This window comes from Delphinapterus leucas, chromosome 9 (genome assembly GCF_059928025.1).
Source record: "Delphinapterus leucas isolate spDelLeu-1000000601 "Yukka" chromosome 9, BTC_Dleu_Yukka2, whole genome shotgun sequence".
NCBI classification, from domain to species: Eukaryota; Metazoa; Chordata; class Mammalia; order Artiodactyla; family Monodontidae; genus Delphinapterus; species Delphinapterus leucas.
Genome location: NC_143137.1, coordinates 99,320,300 through 99,338,639, shown reverse-complemented (window position 1 = coordinate 99,338,639; position 18,340 = coordinate 99,320,300). Strand labels below are relative to the sequence as shown.

The window sequence follows — 18,340 nt, the reverse complement described above, 5'->3', positions numbered from 1 at the left end:
TGTGTCTTTGGTGAATTTTATGTAAAATATAAGTATGTCATTTTTATGTACGATCCTTTGTCTTGAAAATGTGTTTGACTGGGCCTTCAACTTCTAACAGGCGGAACGGTTCCCAGGTTATAATCCTCAATTTCAAAATTCTCAATTTTTCCTTCTTAGCTTGATGATGAATTGAGTTTTCGTCGACAAATACATACAGGAGGGTGTATAGGGCCCAAGGCAAATAATGTTTTGCAGGGCCATTATTTACACAAACAATTTGAATCACCCCAAGTCAGTGTATCAGCCCCATTCTGAGGCCTAATCATTCTCCAGACCACTCTCCTAGAACCTGGGTCCAGCCAGGGGGACCCTAGGGAGTCTCCAGAGGCACAAGTCCCAGAGCTTCTGGGGCATCTGGTTTGTACCCTGTAGGGAGCGAGTGCTCTGAAGAAAAGAAATGGGAACGGACCCTTGTATGTCCTGCCAGGGCCTGGGGCACCCCACCCAGAAGGCACAGCCAGTCTTCAAGAATCCTGGGCAGAGGAAAGGAACTTGGAAAATTCCAAGGAAGGGCCTAGGGTGTATTATGCCATCTCTCTCCTTTTCTCTTTATCCATCTCTTTCTTCCTCTGGTCACCATACTAATTCTCATGGGGACCATATCAGAGCACATTTGAGTGATGCCACGTAATGTCACTCCCAGAGCCTTTTTTTGGCCAATAATCAATAATAAATCTGTGTCCCAACATACAGCCTAGGTGTCTTGAGTTTCTCCACCTCACCTGGTGCAGGTGAGCTCAGTCCTGCCACCCACCTGTGTTGGTGGAGAGTTGGATCATGGCACTCTTCTGCCTGGGTATTGGCTATCAGTGCCTCAACTGTTTTTTGTGTGTAACAGCTTTATTGAGATATAATTCATACAGCATATAATTCACTCACTGGAAGTGTATGATTCAATGGCTTTAGTATATCACAGAGTTGTGCAATTGATTGTATCACCACAATCAATTTTAGACCGTTTTCATCACCGCAAAAAAAAACCCTCCATATCTCCTAACCATCACTTCCTAATCCCCTCTCCCCTCAGCCCCAGGAAACCACTCATCTATTTTCTGTCTTTATAGATTAGCCTATTCTGGACAGTTTATATAGCACAATATGTAGAGTAGGAGGGGGATCTTTCCATGCCATTATCTGCTAAGGAGATCGGGTAGCTAGCTAGTAAGCCAGCTCTTTCCTTATGAATGGGAGGGCTGTCCCAAATGAAGTCCAGTTTGCCTTAGGAGAGGCCTATTGCTTTGCATGGAGAAGAGCTAAGGAAATAATTAGCTAGATGGAGGCAGAGCAGCCACCTGAGTAGAAAAGGTATCTTGTAGTACTCGTTACTGAAAAATCCTGTATTTTTTCCTGGAAAGAACTTATCTCTGCAACTGCTCTGTGCACCAGGTAGGCCAGGTTCCCCTAGCTTATGAAGAACTTCTCATGAACAGTTGGAAGTCACAGTTCACTGGCTCATTACCTGCAAACCACACCCCGCCACCAAATATTTATGGGAATCTTTATAGTGCGTCTCCTATGTTCTAGGGGGAGTCTGCTCCTCCGGCACTGCATCTGCTTCACAGGGCACCACGCTGCCTTTGCCTCCCTCATGGGCTGTGCCTGGTCTGGAGGAAGGAAGGGGTAGTGCACAGTTATCCATGAAGCCCATTCTTCCTTCCAGTGTTTTGTAGAGCACTGTTATTAATCAAAATGCAGAGGCATGGGTCCTCCCAGTTTTGCTCAGAGAGCAGTTCAAAGATATAGATATATAGATAGATTTGATTCAAAAACTCTCATGGGAATAGAGATTATCCTTGTACTTGAGTGTGAGGAAGAAAAATTTAATCATTACAGCATAAGAAAAACTTGAAATCAGTTTTGTCAGTAGAGAATTCTATAGATCATGATATAGATGTATGTCTAATTCTTATTTTTAAAAAGTCAAATAACTGCATGTTTAGTAAACTGTTATATGCTAGGTGCAGTTAGTAAGAACCATGTCTCAAATGCAGTCTAAATTACTTATAGTTTACCTGTTTTCAGTTTCAGTTAAATTATTAACGTATCCCTTCATTTCATTTTTTACTTGAACCCCTACAATGTAACATCTAGGCAATAAATTTTGGAACAGACGTACAGTTTGTATTTACAGGAAACGTAAAATCTGTAGAACTGACGTAATATAAAACTACGTTGTATTGCTAAATTAGAAGTTCATTCCTCGGTATTGCTCATTTAAATGTACAAATAACATCCTTATGTAATAAATTCATCATTTCCTGTGGGAGGGCGGGAAATGATGACATTCTCTTTTCTGAGGACCAATCCAGGTTGAGCTGGGGATGAGCCCCTGCCCCGCATTGTTCTCAGAATCCCACCACATCTGCAACTGAGGCTTTGTTCCTGGGCCCGATGGTTGCACCTGGCCCTCAGAGGGTAAAGGAAGACACATTCCTTGCAAATAGGACTGTGCCAGGGCTGACTGCGTGTCCCCAGACCTTCTCAGAGACGGCTGAGCTGAGTCAACCTTTCTGTCTCATACTTTGGGGCATTCCAGATGAGCTCGTGCTGAGAGCCTGTGGCCACTTCAGTGCTGTCTGCTCCTTCTTAGCCTTTTCTGTGATCTAACCAACTGCTGGGTTCACCCTTGCCTTCTTATCTATCTGTTAGTCTAGAACAACTTAAATCGTCCCACAGATTCCTGCAGAGATCTAGAAATCAAATTAGACATTTTGGGCAGTCATGATAGATTTTGATCTGATGTAGAAAGAGAGCATGAAATTGCCCATTTTGACTCAAAGATTTTCAAAGATCGCCACGCCCTCCTCTGGTGAGAGCCGCTGAAGCATCCCCACGAGAGCAGTGGCCCTGTGCTCAGCACCCAGGGGCACTGCCACAGAGGACCGGTGCTGAGAGCTGCCACAGAGACAGGAGCAGAGAAAGATGCCCTCCAATCCACCACCACTTCTTCCTGCAAATGCTTGCAAAACCCAACATTGGTTACAATCTAAATTGTTTCTGGTTTCTACAACTATCATGGAAGCACTAACATCCAGCTTACGTTTTAGATTTTGGCACAAGCTTTAAATCTATTGATACATCCGTGACTACACATGCAATTTGGGACAGGATCTCCTAACTCTCCTTTTACATGTTTGAATTGACACCTAGCCTTTCTTTGATCATAATTTTCCAATCACAAATTGAGTTCCACAAAGCAAGAAATTATACAAATGACATCAAAATACATTAGTGTCATAGGGAGACCTAGTAAAAAAGACTACAGGAAGTGGCAAACACGAGCAGGTGAGGGTGCAGCTCTTTGCAGTGCTTACCTACACATTGTACTGCTTTGAATCATGTCCCCGAAGTGAAATGTGCCTGATGCAACAGCTTGCTGAAGGCAGTGGTTCTCAAATGTCCGGCCTCAGAATCCCTTTACACCTTTACAATTTATTGAGGACCCAAAATAATTTCTATGTGGGCAATATCTATCAATACGTACCAAATTAGAAATTCAAACTGAAAACATTTTAATATTTATTCATTTGTCAATATATTAACGTAAACTACATGCTACAGATTAACATAAACATATTTTTATGAAAGATAACTATTTTCAAAACCAAAATAACAGATATGGGGATATATGCATATGTATAGCTGATTCACTGTTATAAAGCAGAAACTAACACACCATGGTAAAGCAATTGTACTCCAATAAAGATGTTAAAAAAAAATAACATGCATGAGAAAAGGGGCATTGTTTTATATTTTTGCGAATCTTTTCACCTGGCTGCTTCTCTACTTAATCCGCTATGACATCACATATCATGTTGCCTCTGGAAAACCCCACGGTACACTCATGAGAGACAGTAGTTCACGGGTACTCCTCTCACACACGACTCCAGCTGTCTGCGCAGGCCCACTCGTGCTCTGTGTCCTGTGCACGTGTATGAGTGACATGTCTGACTACCAGAGCACCAGTTACCGTTGCTGCTGGGACAGCTGCAGTTGGTTATCTAGCTAACAAAAGATTTTATGTTAGAGATCATTGCAGCCTTTCATATCCAGAAAAACAACCCTGATCTGTACTCCTGCCACTGTTGGAGGTCCAAAAGATTTCCATTCTGTAACGGATTTCACACAAAACACAACAAAGATGAGACAGGCTGGAACCCGGGACCCTCTGCTGCAGGGCTGCCGTGCTTGCACCTGGACAATCGGCTCCTAGAGCAACAAGATACAAAGAAAGTATATGGGACTAAAAATAACTGTGTGCACGTGCAGTTGGGGCAAATTCTGGACAAAAGATACAAAAGACCAAAAAAAGCCCAACTGCCACTTCTGAAGAGCTGGCAGCAAAACAGGGTGTCAGGAGCAAAAGCAGGGCACTGCACGTGCCCCCTGCACTCGACACCACCTAAGGGGTGAGCAAACAACCTAAGCCGCCCCTCTGGCCCGACCCCTGGATACACCCCTGCCCTCACCCCATGTAAGGAAACAGCTTGCACCTCAGAGCCCCCCACTCCCCAACCCCTCTGGAAGCAAGCAGGGAAACCTGTTACTTGTTCTCCCTCCTGCTGCAGCAGGGGCCCCAATAAAGCCTTGACCGGCCTCTAGTCAATTTCTATTGTTTGGGGAAGGCCACGAACCTTGGTCGGTATCAAAAAGACTGGAGACAACGTGGGACCTCTGATCACTAAGAGATAAGAAATCTAAATGAAGAGTTTTGATGCTGCAAATCCATTTGTCATGATGTTACTTGATTGTCTAATTAGAATGACTACCCCTTCTGTCTAATGCACCTCCCTAGGTTCTAGATGTGGTATATTGCGAACTGCAACGTTCATATCCACATTATTTGCCTTACTTGTTGAACTGGCCTGGTGAACATTTGTTTAAATTTTAAAAAAAGGAAAAGGGAGAAACCCATCTTATGGGCTGTGTGTTATTTTGGTCTTGTAAGGATCTGTTTCTTCACATTTAAAATAATGACATTAAGATATAATAGTTTATGTTAAAGTTAACATATTAAATTATTCTCAAAATCAAAACACCAAAAACTAGTGTTGGCTTCTTAGCCACCCTAAAGGGTCTCTGATCGCACTTTGAGAGCTGCCAGCTTAAGGGATCAAATTTGCCTTAAATCAGGGCTGTAGAGCATACATAGGTCCTGTATATGGACTGCAGCTGAAAGGAACCGTCTTATGTATCAACAGAGAAAGGGGGTAAAGCAAACCCCCCCCATACCCCTGGGCTTGTTTCTTTCCCCAACTAGCTAACAACTTGGACCCTGATGGATGGACAAAGTGTAGGGAAATCTCAGAGGGGAATGCAGTGAAAGACAAAGGGAGTTTGCTGGTCTGCCTGCTGGGACTTCCCCTTGTACCATCCAAAGGAAAAGCCTTCTTAATGAAAGCCTGGGCAGCTCTGGCAATGGGACCAGAGGACTCACTGGTAGCTGAGGAACATGGACAAATCTAAAGCCTGTCAGATGACAAACGTGAAGGATAAATATAATAGAAAGAAAAACACTTAATAAATCAAAAACAAACAAAGCCTCAGGCCTGCATGTGTCATCAACAAATGTTCCTTCCCCTGACCCCCTGCCAACAGGCATGCCATCTGGAAGTTTCTCAGCCATGCAGCCCTCTGCACTCCCTCCGGAAAACCTGCTGTGACGGGGAGAAGTCTCACTCCCTGGGCCCTTTCAGAGTTCCCAACCTTGAGTGGTGCCCTAGGTTTCAGCCAGGGAACACAGAGGCGCCCCTCTCCCAGTTAGATTCCTTTGAGAGAAGGGACAGGTCAATTGCAAATTGTCCTTACCACTCCCGGGATTTGTTTCGGATGGGCATTTAGCTAATCCTTGTACTGTCCATCTCACTTACATAGAAGGGTTGGGGAGGATGCCCTCCCTGTCAAAGAATTTGGTTTGGCCTAAAATAATTGAAATGTTGTAATTCAAGGCACTGGTCGAATCTTTGTACTACTAAAGAGTGTACACCAGAGGAGGATGGTCCTGAGGTTTGAAAGGGCAGAACGGATCCCCATACCTCCTGCATTAAAAAGCCTCTTGGAGGCAAGAAGGTGAAGAACGGAGACAGTCACTTCTTGAAAAATAATTTAATCAGTAAGTGAAATCTCCACTGAGGGCAGGAACCGGCAGATCGGACAGCGTTTAGGAAAATTTGCCAATTCCTTAAACCGGGTTTAGCTACGTCGGTCTTTGAACATACCGGTTGTCCTTAGGACAAGTTTGTGTACTTGCCAACAGTTGTCCATGGTTATGCCCAAGATTTTAAGAAGAATGAGAAAACCTGCCTTTACCTCGCACCAGGTTGTGGACACAATGTTGCCCTGCCATTTCAGTAAATGAGGAATGTTCTGACCATCAAGCCCTCAGCCAGTGCGGCCGTTCCCAATGGTGCACCCGTTCCCGATGGTGCACCCTGAGGGGATTCAGGATGGAGAAAAGCAGGATACTGGCCCCAGACAGTTAAGATGCCAACCAATGGAATACTGTCAATGAGCCTAAAATCATTAATTTGCGATGTCTGGGGTTTTTGTGTGTGTGTGTGATTAGCAGTAATCTTTTCATATTCAACAACAGGGTTTGTTTTGTTTTGTTTTTTTCCAGCAAACTCCTATATATGCTAGCTCCTCGGTTACCTCTTTGGAACAGTTCCTCAGAGCTATCTGAGTGGCTGCCATCCCAGGCTATAGTCCTCAGTAAGGCCACCGAATAAAACATAATTCTCAACTTTTAGCTTGTGCTTTTTTTTTTTCAGTCAACAGGGGTGGAGAGAGATCAAAGGTCACCAGGCTTAACATAAAGCCAGCAGTGGATGCTTCTGCTGCACCTACCTGCGGTGTTAGGGTCTACATAACGCAGGCTTTGGGAAACGTCTGCTGTGGGTTATTCTGTGTAGTAAAGTCCCTGAGGTGGGAGAGGGATGGCTCCTAAGACAGGTCAGACTCAGTGGTTAGGGTGTCACCGTGTGGACTTGCGTTGTAACGAAGTAGCTTCAACCGAGGAGGTCAACGGAAGGCCCGGAGCAGCAATATCGGTTCACGATAGTAAGCAAAGAATTGCAAACTACCACGTTAAGCTCAAGCACAAAGCAAAGTTTATTTAAGCATAGGTACACTCTCAGAGAGGGAGAGAGAGAAAGAGCGAGCGGGCTGTTTCAGCGAAGTGAAGGAAGCCCAAAGCAAAGTTCATCGAAGCAAAGGGAGAGAGAGAGAGAGCGCGAGGGAGGGAGGGAGGGAGAGAGAAAGCTGTTTCTGCGAATTGAAAGCAGCATTCCTGTACAGGCTTAAGAGCGTTTTTTTTTTATTAATTTTTAAAATTTATTTATTTATTTAATTTACTTAAGAGCCCTTTTAAGGAGCATTTTGCAGGGAGGCGGGGGTGAGTAACGGGATCATTATTTGATTGACAGTCCCGAGCTATGGAACAAGTTTACTGCTGTGCATGCTCTCACCCTTGAATCGCTAAGAAACGCCCACTGGGGGGGCGGGGGGCAAAACTACCTGTAGATTTTATTATAATTATGGTATAATGAGTTCGGGTTCACTATAGGTTATATGCCTGTGTGGTCTGGGCATGGGCAGCCCAGGGAAGTCCCCCTCGTATCACTGTGCCTCTCTTTATCAGGATAAGTTGCTCACCACACGACCATAGTTTCGCCCGTTCTGGGGGGGTCAGGGGAGAGTCCCCAGAAGGCTGGGTGTGTGACTCGATTTTTCCTTGTCTTTCTCGCCACTGTCACCTCCTTGCTGCTAATGTCTGACTAACTACCTAACAAGGGGACTGAATTTCCTATATGGTAAAGGTATCAGAATTCAGGAGCAGTTAGAAAATGTCCTTGACTGAGGGTGGGAGAAAGATGGACCCCGGGACAAACGAATGAAGCAGAAGAGTGGAGCGGGCCCCTCAGGGCATTCCATTATATCAGTTCTGTTTCCTTGAACTCTAAGGATATATATTTATGCTAACCCCTTTATAATGATTTTTTCCAACAGTGGAATTTCCTATGGTCATCCTATAGGTAGGGGCTGTTTCACATGTGCATCCTTGTACAGTTGGGGGAGACAACAGGACAGACAGGAGTGGGAAGCCAGGCCACAGAGGCAGGAGGATGGAGCCTTTCCAGGGCTTGGTACTGTTTTCCTCTATCATGTCACTTTTTGACATATTAATGTATACCTTGCTTGGTTTCAGAAAAGTACCCACATCATGCTAAGCTATGCTTACTTTTCTCACCCACTAACTTGGAATCCCGAGGGTAAAAACTATCTTTTGTCATCACCTAGTACCATCTGGCATTCAATGTTTAAATGGAAAAAAAAAAAAAGGAATAATATATTTCCCTCAAGGGGGAGAAATCATTACATCTATTTAGTTTCAAATAATTAAAGAAACAACAAGAAGAACAAAGAGAACCAATAAAGGCTGCTAACTATGTTGTGATTACATAAATGCAGATGTACTTGCTTGTGTCCTTTTATTATTATCCATGTTATGCTCCTGGGCAATTAAACTAATATTGGACGAGCCGGGGGGGGGGCGGTCAATGAAATATTTAGGTGATTAAGGATGCTTTCACATTACATGCTGCTACCAAAGATACCCGTTTATTCAAAACAAAAGGACTTAAAACCTAAAAGGAAAAAAAAAAAGGCGGTGGCTCCTCCTCCAGACCCCCCTCCCCCCCGACGGCGGGATGACTGGGAGGGACAGCGCCCTCCCCGGAGACGCTGCCCTTGCGGCGCCGCTGGCCGGAGCCTACTCCTCGGAGGGGACCCCGCTACCGCGGCGCTCCGGTGACTGCGAATCGCCGCAGCCTACCCGAGGGCCCGTCTAGAGCCGGGCCGGGGCGGGGCGCCCGCCGCCTTCCTTAGGGCTTGCCTGAGACCCGCCCGTGGCCGGGCCCGAGCGCCTCGGAGGAGGCTTGTCCCCGCTCGCTCGCCGTACCGCGCGGCCCCGCGGAGGGCAGGGCGCGCGGCCGACATGGGCGAGACCATGTCCCGGAGGTTTAAGTTGCAGTTGGGCGGGGACGCGGATATGGAAGAGCGGGCGTTCCCCAACCCCTTCCCGGACTACGAGGCCGCCGCCGCCGTGCCGGCCGAGGAGCCGCCACGTGCTCGCCCCCAGCTCACTCCCGACGAGCTCGGCCTCCCCTTCCACAGCGATGGGAAGGTGAGTCGGCGACCGGCGGCCGGACTCGGGCCGCGCCAGGCGTTGGGGGAGGGGAGCGCCGGCGGTGGTAGCGTCCACCCGCCGCCCCCTCGCCGCGCGGAAGTCACCCACCCGCGCCGCGCGCTGTTCCTGGGTCAGGGCCCTGGGTTCCGCCGCTGGGCGGTCCGGGGCTGGCGAGCTCCCAGCGCGCGGGCGCCGAGCTTCGGTCCTTCCCGGGCGATGTGGCCCTGGAAGGCTGTGGAGCTCTACGTTGTTAGCCGCTTTCCTCCTGGTAGGCGCCTCCTGGTCCCTCGTGCCTTTGAAATACGCTCTTTCGGGGCTCTCGGAAGTGCGGGCCAGGTCTCCGGGGTCTGTTGAGGTGCAGATTTGTTTATCATCGAGGGCCCGCCCCCAGAGCTGTAAAGCGTACCCGCTGACCGCCTGTTGGCACTTTCCCTGGGGCCGAGGTTATCGTCAGCCCTGGCCTGCGGTCCCCTGTCCTTGGAATGTAGGGCTTGGGAACAGCAACCAAAAGGCCTTGTTTCTACACAGTAGTGTCACTGTAATGGGTCTGGTATGTGCGCCCAGGAGTCGGCAGTGGAATACGTGTGAACAAGCTAAGTCGGTAGGGGGAAGGTGGACAGGAAGGAATCCGTGAAAATCGGCACAGCTGTTCTCGTTTTGGTAAAGCCGCGCGTTCACCGGTTAGGTTCCTGTGTTTCCACTGATCTCTGTTCCAACTCCTACTTTACCTCCCTGGCTCCCCATGTATTTTGTGTTTGAAAAGGCGTTAGTTCGCCCCAATGAAGGCAATTTTGAAAGAGCTATTATTGGTCTGAACATGGAATCTTAGGCAAGTGACTTCTCTAAACTCGCTCTTCTTGTATGTAATTCAAATCTGGAGAACAATTCCTAACTCACAGGGATGTTAGTGATTGAATTAAAGTATATCAAGTGGTCTGCCAAACTGCCTTACGTGGTACCTGGTAAGCCCCCCAATAAATCCACCCTCATTCTTCCCCTGGAAAAGTCAGTGCTCGTGGTTTAGAATTCATATGTCAGCACTGATTTTTCTCTGGATTTCTTCTGTTTTCACATACATTTCTGTTTTGTTTGTGACTCGGTGTTTAAATCCTTTGTAGTAAAAATAAGTCTCTGGCAAACATTTGAAAAATCTGTCATTCATACATATTGTCAGTTTAAAGATAAGTGAAAGGAACCACTATTTGAGTCTCCCTGAGAACAGTAAAGAGGTGAGAACAGTTGAGTTTCATTTTCTACCTCAGAGAAGGAGATAAACACTGGTTCTGAAATTACATGTTTTTCTTTTTAACCTTTTATATCCAGTAAACATAATGTTGACGTCAACTACATACCAAACGGGCTTATGTAAAAGAAAATTAAGCCACAAATAACTAATGGGGCTTGTGATATCTCCATGCAATTAAACAATAAAAATAAGTCAGGGTGGGGGGCCCATGCCAGTGGTCGTTGTTATATACTAAAGGAAAGGGGAAGAGTTTTTTCATGTTCTTGAACATCAAGATGAGAGCACATTAAAGGGAGAGAGGGATTTCTGATTTTGAAAGGTGGACATGAAATGGAGCAGGACCCTGTGGTCCGCACCGCCGCCCCCCGCCCATGTCCTCAGCACACCTTTCGTCTGTAGAAAAACTGCAGCCAAATAAGTTGAATTAGAGAAGTGAGAAAATGCAGAAGCAAAGGAAAGCAATCAAACAGGACAAAATAATAGTTTAGTCATGAAGCAAAGTGAAGGACCTTTAGTTCCTCCTCAAGGGCTGTAGATAGTATTCTGGGCCATGTCCTTTGAGCTGTTTTGTAGAGATGGAAAGCCCCACCAGGTGGAAGAAGTGAACTACGTGATGACCAGACTGTAGCCATGACATCAGCTGCCACAATTCTGAGAACTGGCCTCAAAGAAATCGGAGCAAACCGACCCTGGAACTGAAAACTAAGTGTTCTTAAAACAAGATGATGTTGATCAGACCACCACATGACCAATTCCGAGACGCCTGTCAGAGCTGCCTGTGCTCTTCTGCACGTAGCCCCCTGCTTCCACTTACACACCCCAGAAACTCGCCTTTAAAAGCTCTTACCCACTGGTCATCCTTGGGGGCGGGGGGTGTCAGCCTTTGGACACGAGTACCCCCTCCCCCCTCCCTTGGTTTGCCAGCGTCCAAAATAAAGCAAACTTTCATTTCCACCAGCCTTGCCTCTAGAGTATTGGTTTTAGAGCAGCAAGCAGCCAGACCCCACTTAAGGTAAGAGAATGCTTAGATTTAGGGAAGTAGTAAAATAAAATGAACATGAATTAAGTTTCCCTGCCTTCTGTATTGATAGATTGTGATTATTACATCTTTAATTCTCAGAATATTAAGAATGTAATTAAAATAGAAGTTGTCAAACTATGCATTTGTTTTGATAGACATGAAGTTTCATGAAAATGAGGGTGTTATGAGTTGAATTGTGTCTCCCCAAAAGATGAAGTCCTGACCTGTGGAATGTCAGAATGTGACTCTTGGGAATAAGGTTATGTTATATGTAATTAAAGTAAGGTCATGCTGGAGTAAGGTAGGCTCTTAATCCAATATAAACTAGTGTCCTTAGAAGAGAGACAGACACACAGGGAGAGAGAAAATGGCCATGGAATGATGGAGGCAGAGATTAGAGTGATGCATTTGTAAGCCAAGGAATGTCAGAGATTGCTAGCAAACACCAGAAACTAGAAGAGGCAAGGAAGGATTCTGCCCAGAGTCTCAGACGGAACATGGCCCTGCCAACCCTTGATTTTGGACTTATGGCCTCGAGAACTGTGAGACTATAAACTTCTGTTGTTTTAAGCCACTCAATTTGTTTCGGCACCCTAGGAAATTAATACAGAGTGTAATTTGTAAATTAGGCATTGAGGAATGATTTTATCATGACGGTGTGTGCTGTTAGTGAGAAAAGATTACGTAAAATCTACCAGCACAGTCACTTTATTGCTAAGTACTCTTTAAGTCACTTATTTGATCCCGTTTAGGTTAGCTGTGTATATGTTGTGGTGTAATCAATCAGTAAGATTCACCTCCAGTTCTAAAACCAGGTCAAGTCTACTTCACTGAATTATGTTTCTGTAAGTAGGCTTTTGTAACATTTTGACAACGTCGGTCCAGATACTATGAAAAGCAGTGAACCAGTGTAATAGCAGCTTTTTTTGTTTTTGTTTTTTAAATTTGGAAGGTATCTAAAGTCAGCACTGTTGGCTACTTCTCTAATAGCCATTTCTTCCCTTCTTCTTTTTGCTTGATTTCCTTGTGGCCGTGAACTTCAGGAGCTGAATCATGGTTGATGTACACCAGTGTTTCTCAGAGTGCTTCTCCGATGAGCAGCGTCAGGTTTATCTGCTGTATCGTCAAGGATACACTCAGGAGACAGAAACCACACAGTGATTTGGTAGGGAAAGTTTCATATAAAGAATTATTCCTAAGCATAAAGAGATTGGAGTAACGAGAGGTTGCCTCATAAGAAGTAAAGAGAACTCTAAAGAATATAGGAATAGCCGATATGAGGAGCAGCCCCATTCCTGGGGCTAAGAGGGCACTCAAGGGAGAAGCCACTGTTACTATCCATCTATTGCTATGTAAGAAATGATCCCCAAACTTAATAATTTAATAAACATTTATTATCTCACATAGTTTCTGAGGGTCAGGAATCCAGTTGCTATAGCTTAAAGCCCAGTTGGCTCTTTGTGATTGGTTGTCCTTAGGTTTTGCTTTTGTAACCTTGAGGCATTTACAGGCTTAGGTTTTAGTTTGCTTACAGAGGCTGCCAAGGCAGTAGAGCCACCTCGGCCTAACGGTCTCCTTGTTTAGTTAATCTAACAATACCCCTTTTGGTCACGCTCTCATACATGAGAGATTGGTCTCGAATGGTGTAAAAGCGCCACCCTCGGTCACCATCAGAGTTAAGTTGCTCTTGTCTCATTGTGGAACTCACAGGTTGTGGTGTCAGGTCCATGGAAGAATTGTTTTTGCTGTTCATCTCTTTGTTCACTTGTTTCTGTTTCTCCAAGAGCAGTGAGACCACCTGATGTACTGCTGATGGCTGTGAACATGCGTTTAAGACAGTTGAGAGAATGTAGCCCACCAGGGAGACTGATGGCGACTATGAGGACGATAACACAGAGACTGAAGGCTAATCCTAAACCAGGGCCCCCATGAACGAAACCAGTTGGTATCAAATAAATCAAAGAATATACCTGAAGGGATATCAACCTGTTTTAGCCAAGTAGCTTATTTGCTAATTTCTTACATTTGCTAAAATATCAGAGGGGTTGATCCAGGTACAGCAGGAAGTATTTGCTTTGGTGCACACTCCTTGTTTAGCCAGTAAGTGATCTAAGCAATTCTATTATCTAGAACCACCTTAGCAAGAAAGCCTAGTGACTCTTGTTGTGCAGCTATGGCCTTGGCAGTAGATTCAGGGATAGTTGCCAGAGCTAAGGAGCATTGTCTTCTTGTGCATTAGCAGAGAGAAAAAGCAAGTAGTGAAGTGGCAAAAGGAATGAAGGCTTTTATATTGGAGATGAAGATCTTGTTCTGGGATCTTGGGAGATGCCATCTGCTTCTGGGGAGGAACCTCCCTGGTCAATTTCACTTCAGATCTTCACCTGGTGTGCAGTTCCAAGAGTCTGGAGGAGCCCTTTTTAGTTGAGGGATGTGGATCTAAGGTTCAGGGTCCTGAAATTTGGCTTCCATCTGGGTTTGAGGGGGGGGCCCTTCAAGGAAGTTCAAGGGCAATCTTTGTTCTTAGTGATTCCAGATCAGAAAGGTGGGAGAAAACTGGAAATACTATTGATAGTTTGGAGAGTCATAGCCAGGCATTTGAAGAAGCTAGAAGAATTCAGGATCCAGTCCAGTTTACAGGTATATAGCAAACCTCAAAGACAATGAACAGGACTAAAATCTGATATGCACCTGGTTGTGTTACAATTTTCTACTGAAACATAATTTTTTTTCTCTACAATCACCCTCATTTCTATTAAAGATAATCAAAGTAAGGCTAATTTGTTTGCAAAATAAGTCATCTCATGAAACTTGGCCTGTTTTAATGAGGGGACCTCCTGGGGGCTGTCAAGGGTCTCCTTCGATTTCCTCTTCTGACAGCGGAACTGTCAAAAGGTAAACTGAGGCATATTACAAATGTTAAGAGTTTAGTGAGCACAAATGGATTTGAATCAGGCAGCACCAAGCTGGAAGTGGTTAGGAGCATTTTTCCGACGAGCCAGGGGAACAGTGAGGGGGTTGGGGCACTGATCCTCCGAACAGTCGAATGTCCCCATAACTTAATTCTGCATAGGTCATTCCTCTGTACTGAATTTCTTCCATATCTGTGGTTCCTTATCCGTGGATTCAACCAACTAGGGATTGTGTGGTACTGTAGTATTCACTGTTGAAAAAAATCCCCGTGCGGGTGGACCCAAGCAGTTCAACAAACCTGTCTCCTTTAAGGGTCAGCTCTGTAGAAGAAGTGTGGAAGCAAAGCAAGGACATTCTTGATTGGCTATAGCTTAAAGCCTAGCTGTTTGTCGTTGGTTGTCCTTGGTGTTTTGATTTCATAACCTTGAGGCATCTGCGGGCTCAGGTTTTGGTTTGCTTACTACACTGCCAGGGCTTTGGAGCCACCTCAGTCCAGTGGCTTCTGCTAATGAATCTGACAGTGGGACTTTGCCAGGCTAAGGGGGAGCGCTGCGTGAAGGGAAAGGCAGGGAGTATAATCTGACTGCAGAGGAGGGAGCGTGAAGAATATTGGGTGGTAACGGGGCTGAAAAGGTAGATTGGAGCCAGTTCTAAAGGACTTGATGGGTCCTAAGGATTTTAAAACTTTTTCCATACAAAAATGAAGATAAAGAGAATTTTTACTTGGAATCTATAACTTGACATTATCTTGAGCTGTTGGAAATTCTTCATTTTATACTTTTTCACTTAATTTTCTGTATTTTTGCTTTTCACTTCAGAATTTGTTGAATGTCATAATATATCATGGAAGCATAAGGAAATAGCACTTTTCAGTTGCCCAGAAAATACATTGGGTTGGCCAAAAAGTTCGTTTGGGTTTTTTTGTAACATCTTACGGAAAAACCCAAACGAACTTTTTGGCCGACCCAATAATTTTTCTTTCGTTCAGATGAGCTAAAATGGGGGTGAGGGAGGGAATATACTCTACAGCCTTTCTCCTCAAACTGAGATTTGTGGACCCAAAACATCAGCCTTTCCTGAATGCTTGTTAGAAGATGCGGCTTCCACCCTACACCTAAAGAACCAGAACCTGCGTTTAACCAAATTCCCAGGCCAGACAGTCCATATGCCCATTATATGGGAGGAGCACTGCTCTACAGCTTGTTGAATTTTCTTTTAATTTTAACCTTCAGCCAGTTTTCAATTCCTGATACGGAAAGATATTGACATAAAAGCATAAGGGGAAGATTATGTAGGGGAGACTACAAAAATATTGCAAATCAGCATTTCCCATCGGTTGGGAATAACATGTGGAGTATAGAGCAGGTGAGAACTTGGATACACCTGGGTTTGGCTCCTACTTTTCTGCCACTCTTTAGCTATAGCCTTTGGGCAAGTAATTTGGGCAATGATAGTACCTTCCTAATAGGTTATGACTATTAATGCATTTAAACACTTAGAACAATGCCCATTAACATAGGATAATAGCATTTATCTCATCAGCTTGTAGTAAAGGGTTAAGTTGAAAAGGTAATTGAAGTTCTTAATATATTGGTTGAAAGTTGATAATAATATAGTTGTAGAGTAACCCATTCCTCATTAGGTTGTTACGGTGTTTAAGTTAATACATTTAGAGCAGTCAAAAGGGTGCCTGATACCGATACAATTAGTACCTTGTTACACATAATTACTAATATATAGGTACGTAGTTTAAGAGTTCAGTTAATGATAGCTATTAGCATTATTATGTATCCTATTTTTTGTCACTATAACATACAATGTGATAATGCAAAATTGCTTAAAGGTTTATATCTTTAGTGGAATATAAAAAAATATTGCATATCTCTTACTTTTTCCTTCTTGGAGAAATGCTTATTCTTGTGCCTTTTCCTTCTGAGGAAAATATAGGCAAACATGCAGTATTCATGTGGGTATGTTCTCAGATTTCTAAATTCCGTGGCATGCTTTCCTCACTCACATCTCTGCAGTGGGGACACTAACACGCCTGCTGATGGTGGGGAAGGTGAAAAAGGATTATTGGATGTTGGAAAGTCAGCTAAACTCTCTGCCCACAGTTCTGTCAACTCATGCTCTTTTTATTGGGGCCTCAGCAAAATTGAAAAGTGTTGTATATCATGACATAGATCTTCAGATTCGCATGCTTATTCTTGAACCCCCAAACAGGAGCTCTGAAGGTTTAATCCGTGGTTAGTGAGGGCTGACTGATTCATTTTTGTTTCTCTTCCCCACTTGACTCTTTGAGACAGGAATTTTTTCTTACCTATGCTTGAATTATTATTATTATTTTAAAAACTATCTCCACACTTGATACTGAGCTAGGACAGAATAGATACTCAGTGAATGTTGAATGAATAAATGTACTGAAATAAAAAACTTTTTTTATTAGAATCATTTTTATATATTATTTATTAGCATCATCTTATCTTTAAAATCTCTTCTGTATCTAGAATGTTATATGAGTCATGACTTAGGTCCTCTAGACAATCTTCTAACCTAATATAAGACTGTGTAATGTACTTCATGGGTGTCCCAGGTGAGGCCTATATTCTGTAGGGTGGCCACCTAGGAGTCTGCTAGGGCCAGAATAGGTTTGAGCAAATTTTACTTGAATAGAATTGAATATAACAAACTGAGTTTCCTTTTCAGAAAATGTTTCTCTTCCCTAGATTTTAGCTAATACCGTGCAGCAATTGTTTAATCAAAAATGAAACCTAGTTTTTCACCGAGAGCTTTCCAAAAATAAATATAATTTGACCACAAAGTCCTATTAACCTTATAACTGTAATTGTGTATGCTTTGAGCCCTTGCAATCAGTTCATTAATATGCCATTACTAAGCAGCTGTCCTTGGTTCTTTATGGTAATTACAGACTTCTTTTGTGGTTATATATATACATCCCCTAGAGAGGATACACAGCAGATTATCAATTAATTTTTATGACACAAAATAAGTACATCAGAATTGGACAGATGTGTGTGTTTAGGATATGCAGTCTAGAATATTTTCTATTAATAGTGTTACTGAGTTTGAAACAAGAAAAACAGAAACAGACCTGATTATGTAAATACACACCTATTTTTAAAAGAATGAACTATTTTCAAACATCTAAACAAACAGCATTTCCTTGACACACATTCAGTATAGGTAATGATCCTTCTTCTGTTTATTGAAAATACTGCTAGTGAGGGTAGATGTTCCCCCACCATCTAATTCTTTTTTTTTTTTTTTTTTTTTTGCGGTACGCGGGCCTCTCACTGTTGCGGCCTCTCCCGTTGCGGAGCACAGGCTCCGGATGCGCAGGCTCAGCGGCCGTGGCTCACGGACCCAGCCGCTCCGCGGCATGTGGGATCTTCCCGGACCGGGGCACGAACCCGTGTCCCCTGCATCGGCAGGCGGACTCACAACCACTGTGCCACCAGGGAATGCCCACCATCTAATTCTTTACTGTCAAAACATACAACTTTTTTCCCCTTTTCTCCTGTAGTAATTCACTTTGAGATAATGATTGGGGTACTTTTGCTTATGCATTTTTGTTTGAAAATGAAGTGTTAGAAAACCAAGCCCACCTACTTCATATGTGTAAACTGTCACAGAGCATCTTCCCCTGGGAGATCTGAGATTGCAAAATATACTTTCCTCAACTTGTGCCCTGGATTAAAAAGACTTGTTAAAACCTTTCCTATGAAAGAATTACTTGCTGATGTATATATATGTGCCTGTGTATACATATACTTGTAATTACTGGTGTCTATATATTTGCACATATTCTGGAGTGTATAATCTGTGTATCTCACATACACAAAATGTGGGTTAAAAAGCTATTTTTATTATCTTTAAAAATGTAGACAGGTCATTGTTAGCTTTAATTTCTTTG

The 18,340-nt window shown here is 43.9% G+C and overlaps 1 protein-coding gene across 2 annotated transcripts in view; it reads left to right on the top strand.

The window, feature by feature from the left end:
* The first annotated feature begins 9,011 nt into the window (after positions 1-9,011).
* LANCL2 (LanC like glutathione S-transferase 2) overlaps positions 9,012-18,340 on the top strand; it is a 60,227-nt gene continuing 50,898 nt past the window's right edge. Inside the window, exon 1 of one of the 2 annotated variants that reach the window (XM_022593169.3) lies at positions 9,012-9,226. In XM_022593169.3, coding sequence (XP_022448877.1) covers positions 9,038-9,226 — 189 coding nt within the window. In that variant the 5' untranslated portion in view covers positions 9,012-9,037. The remainder of the gene's footprint in view (positions 9,227-18,340) is intronic. The other variant, XM_022593168.3, reaches the window with a different exon arrangement.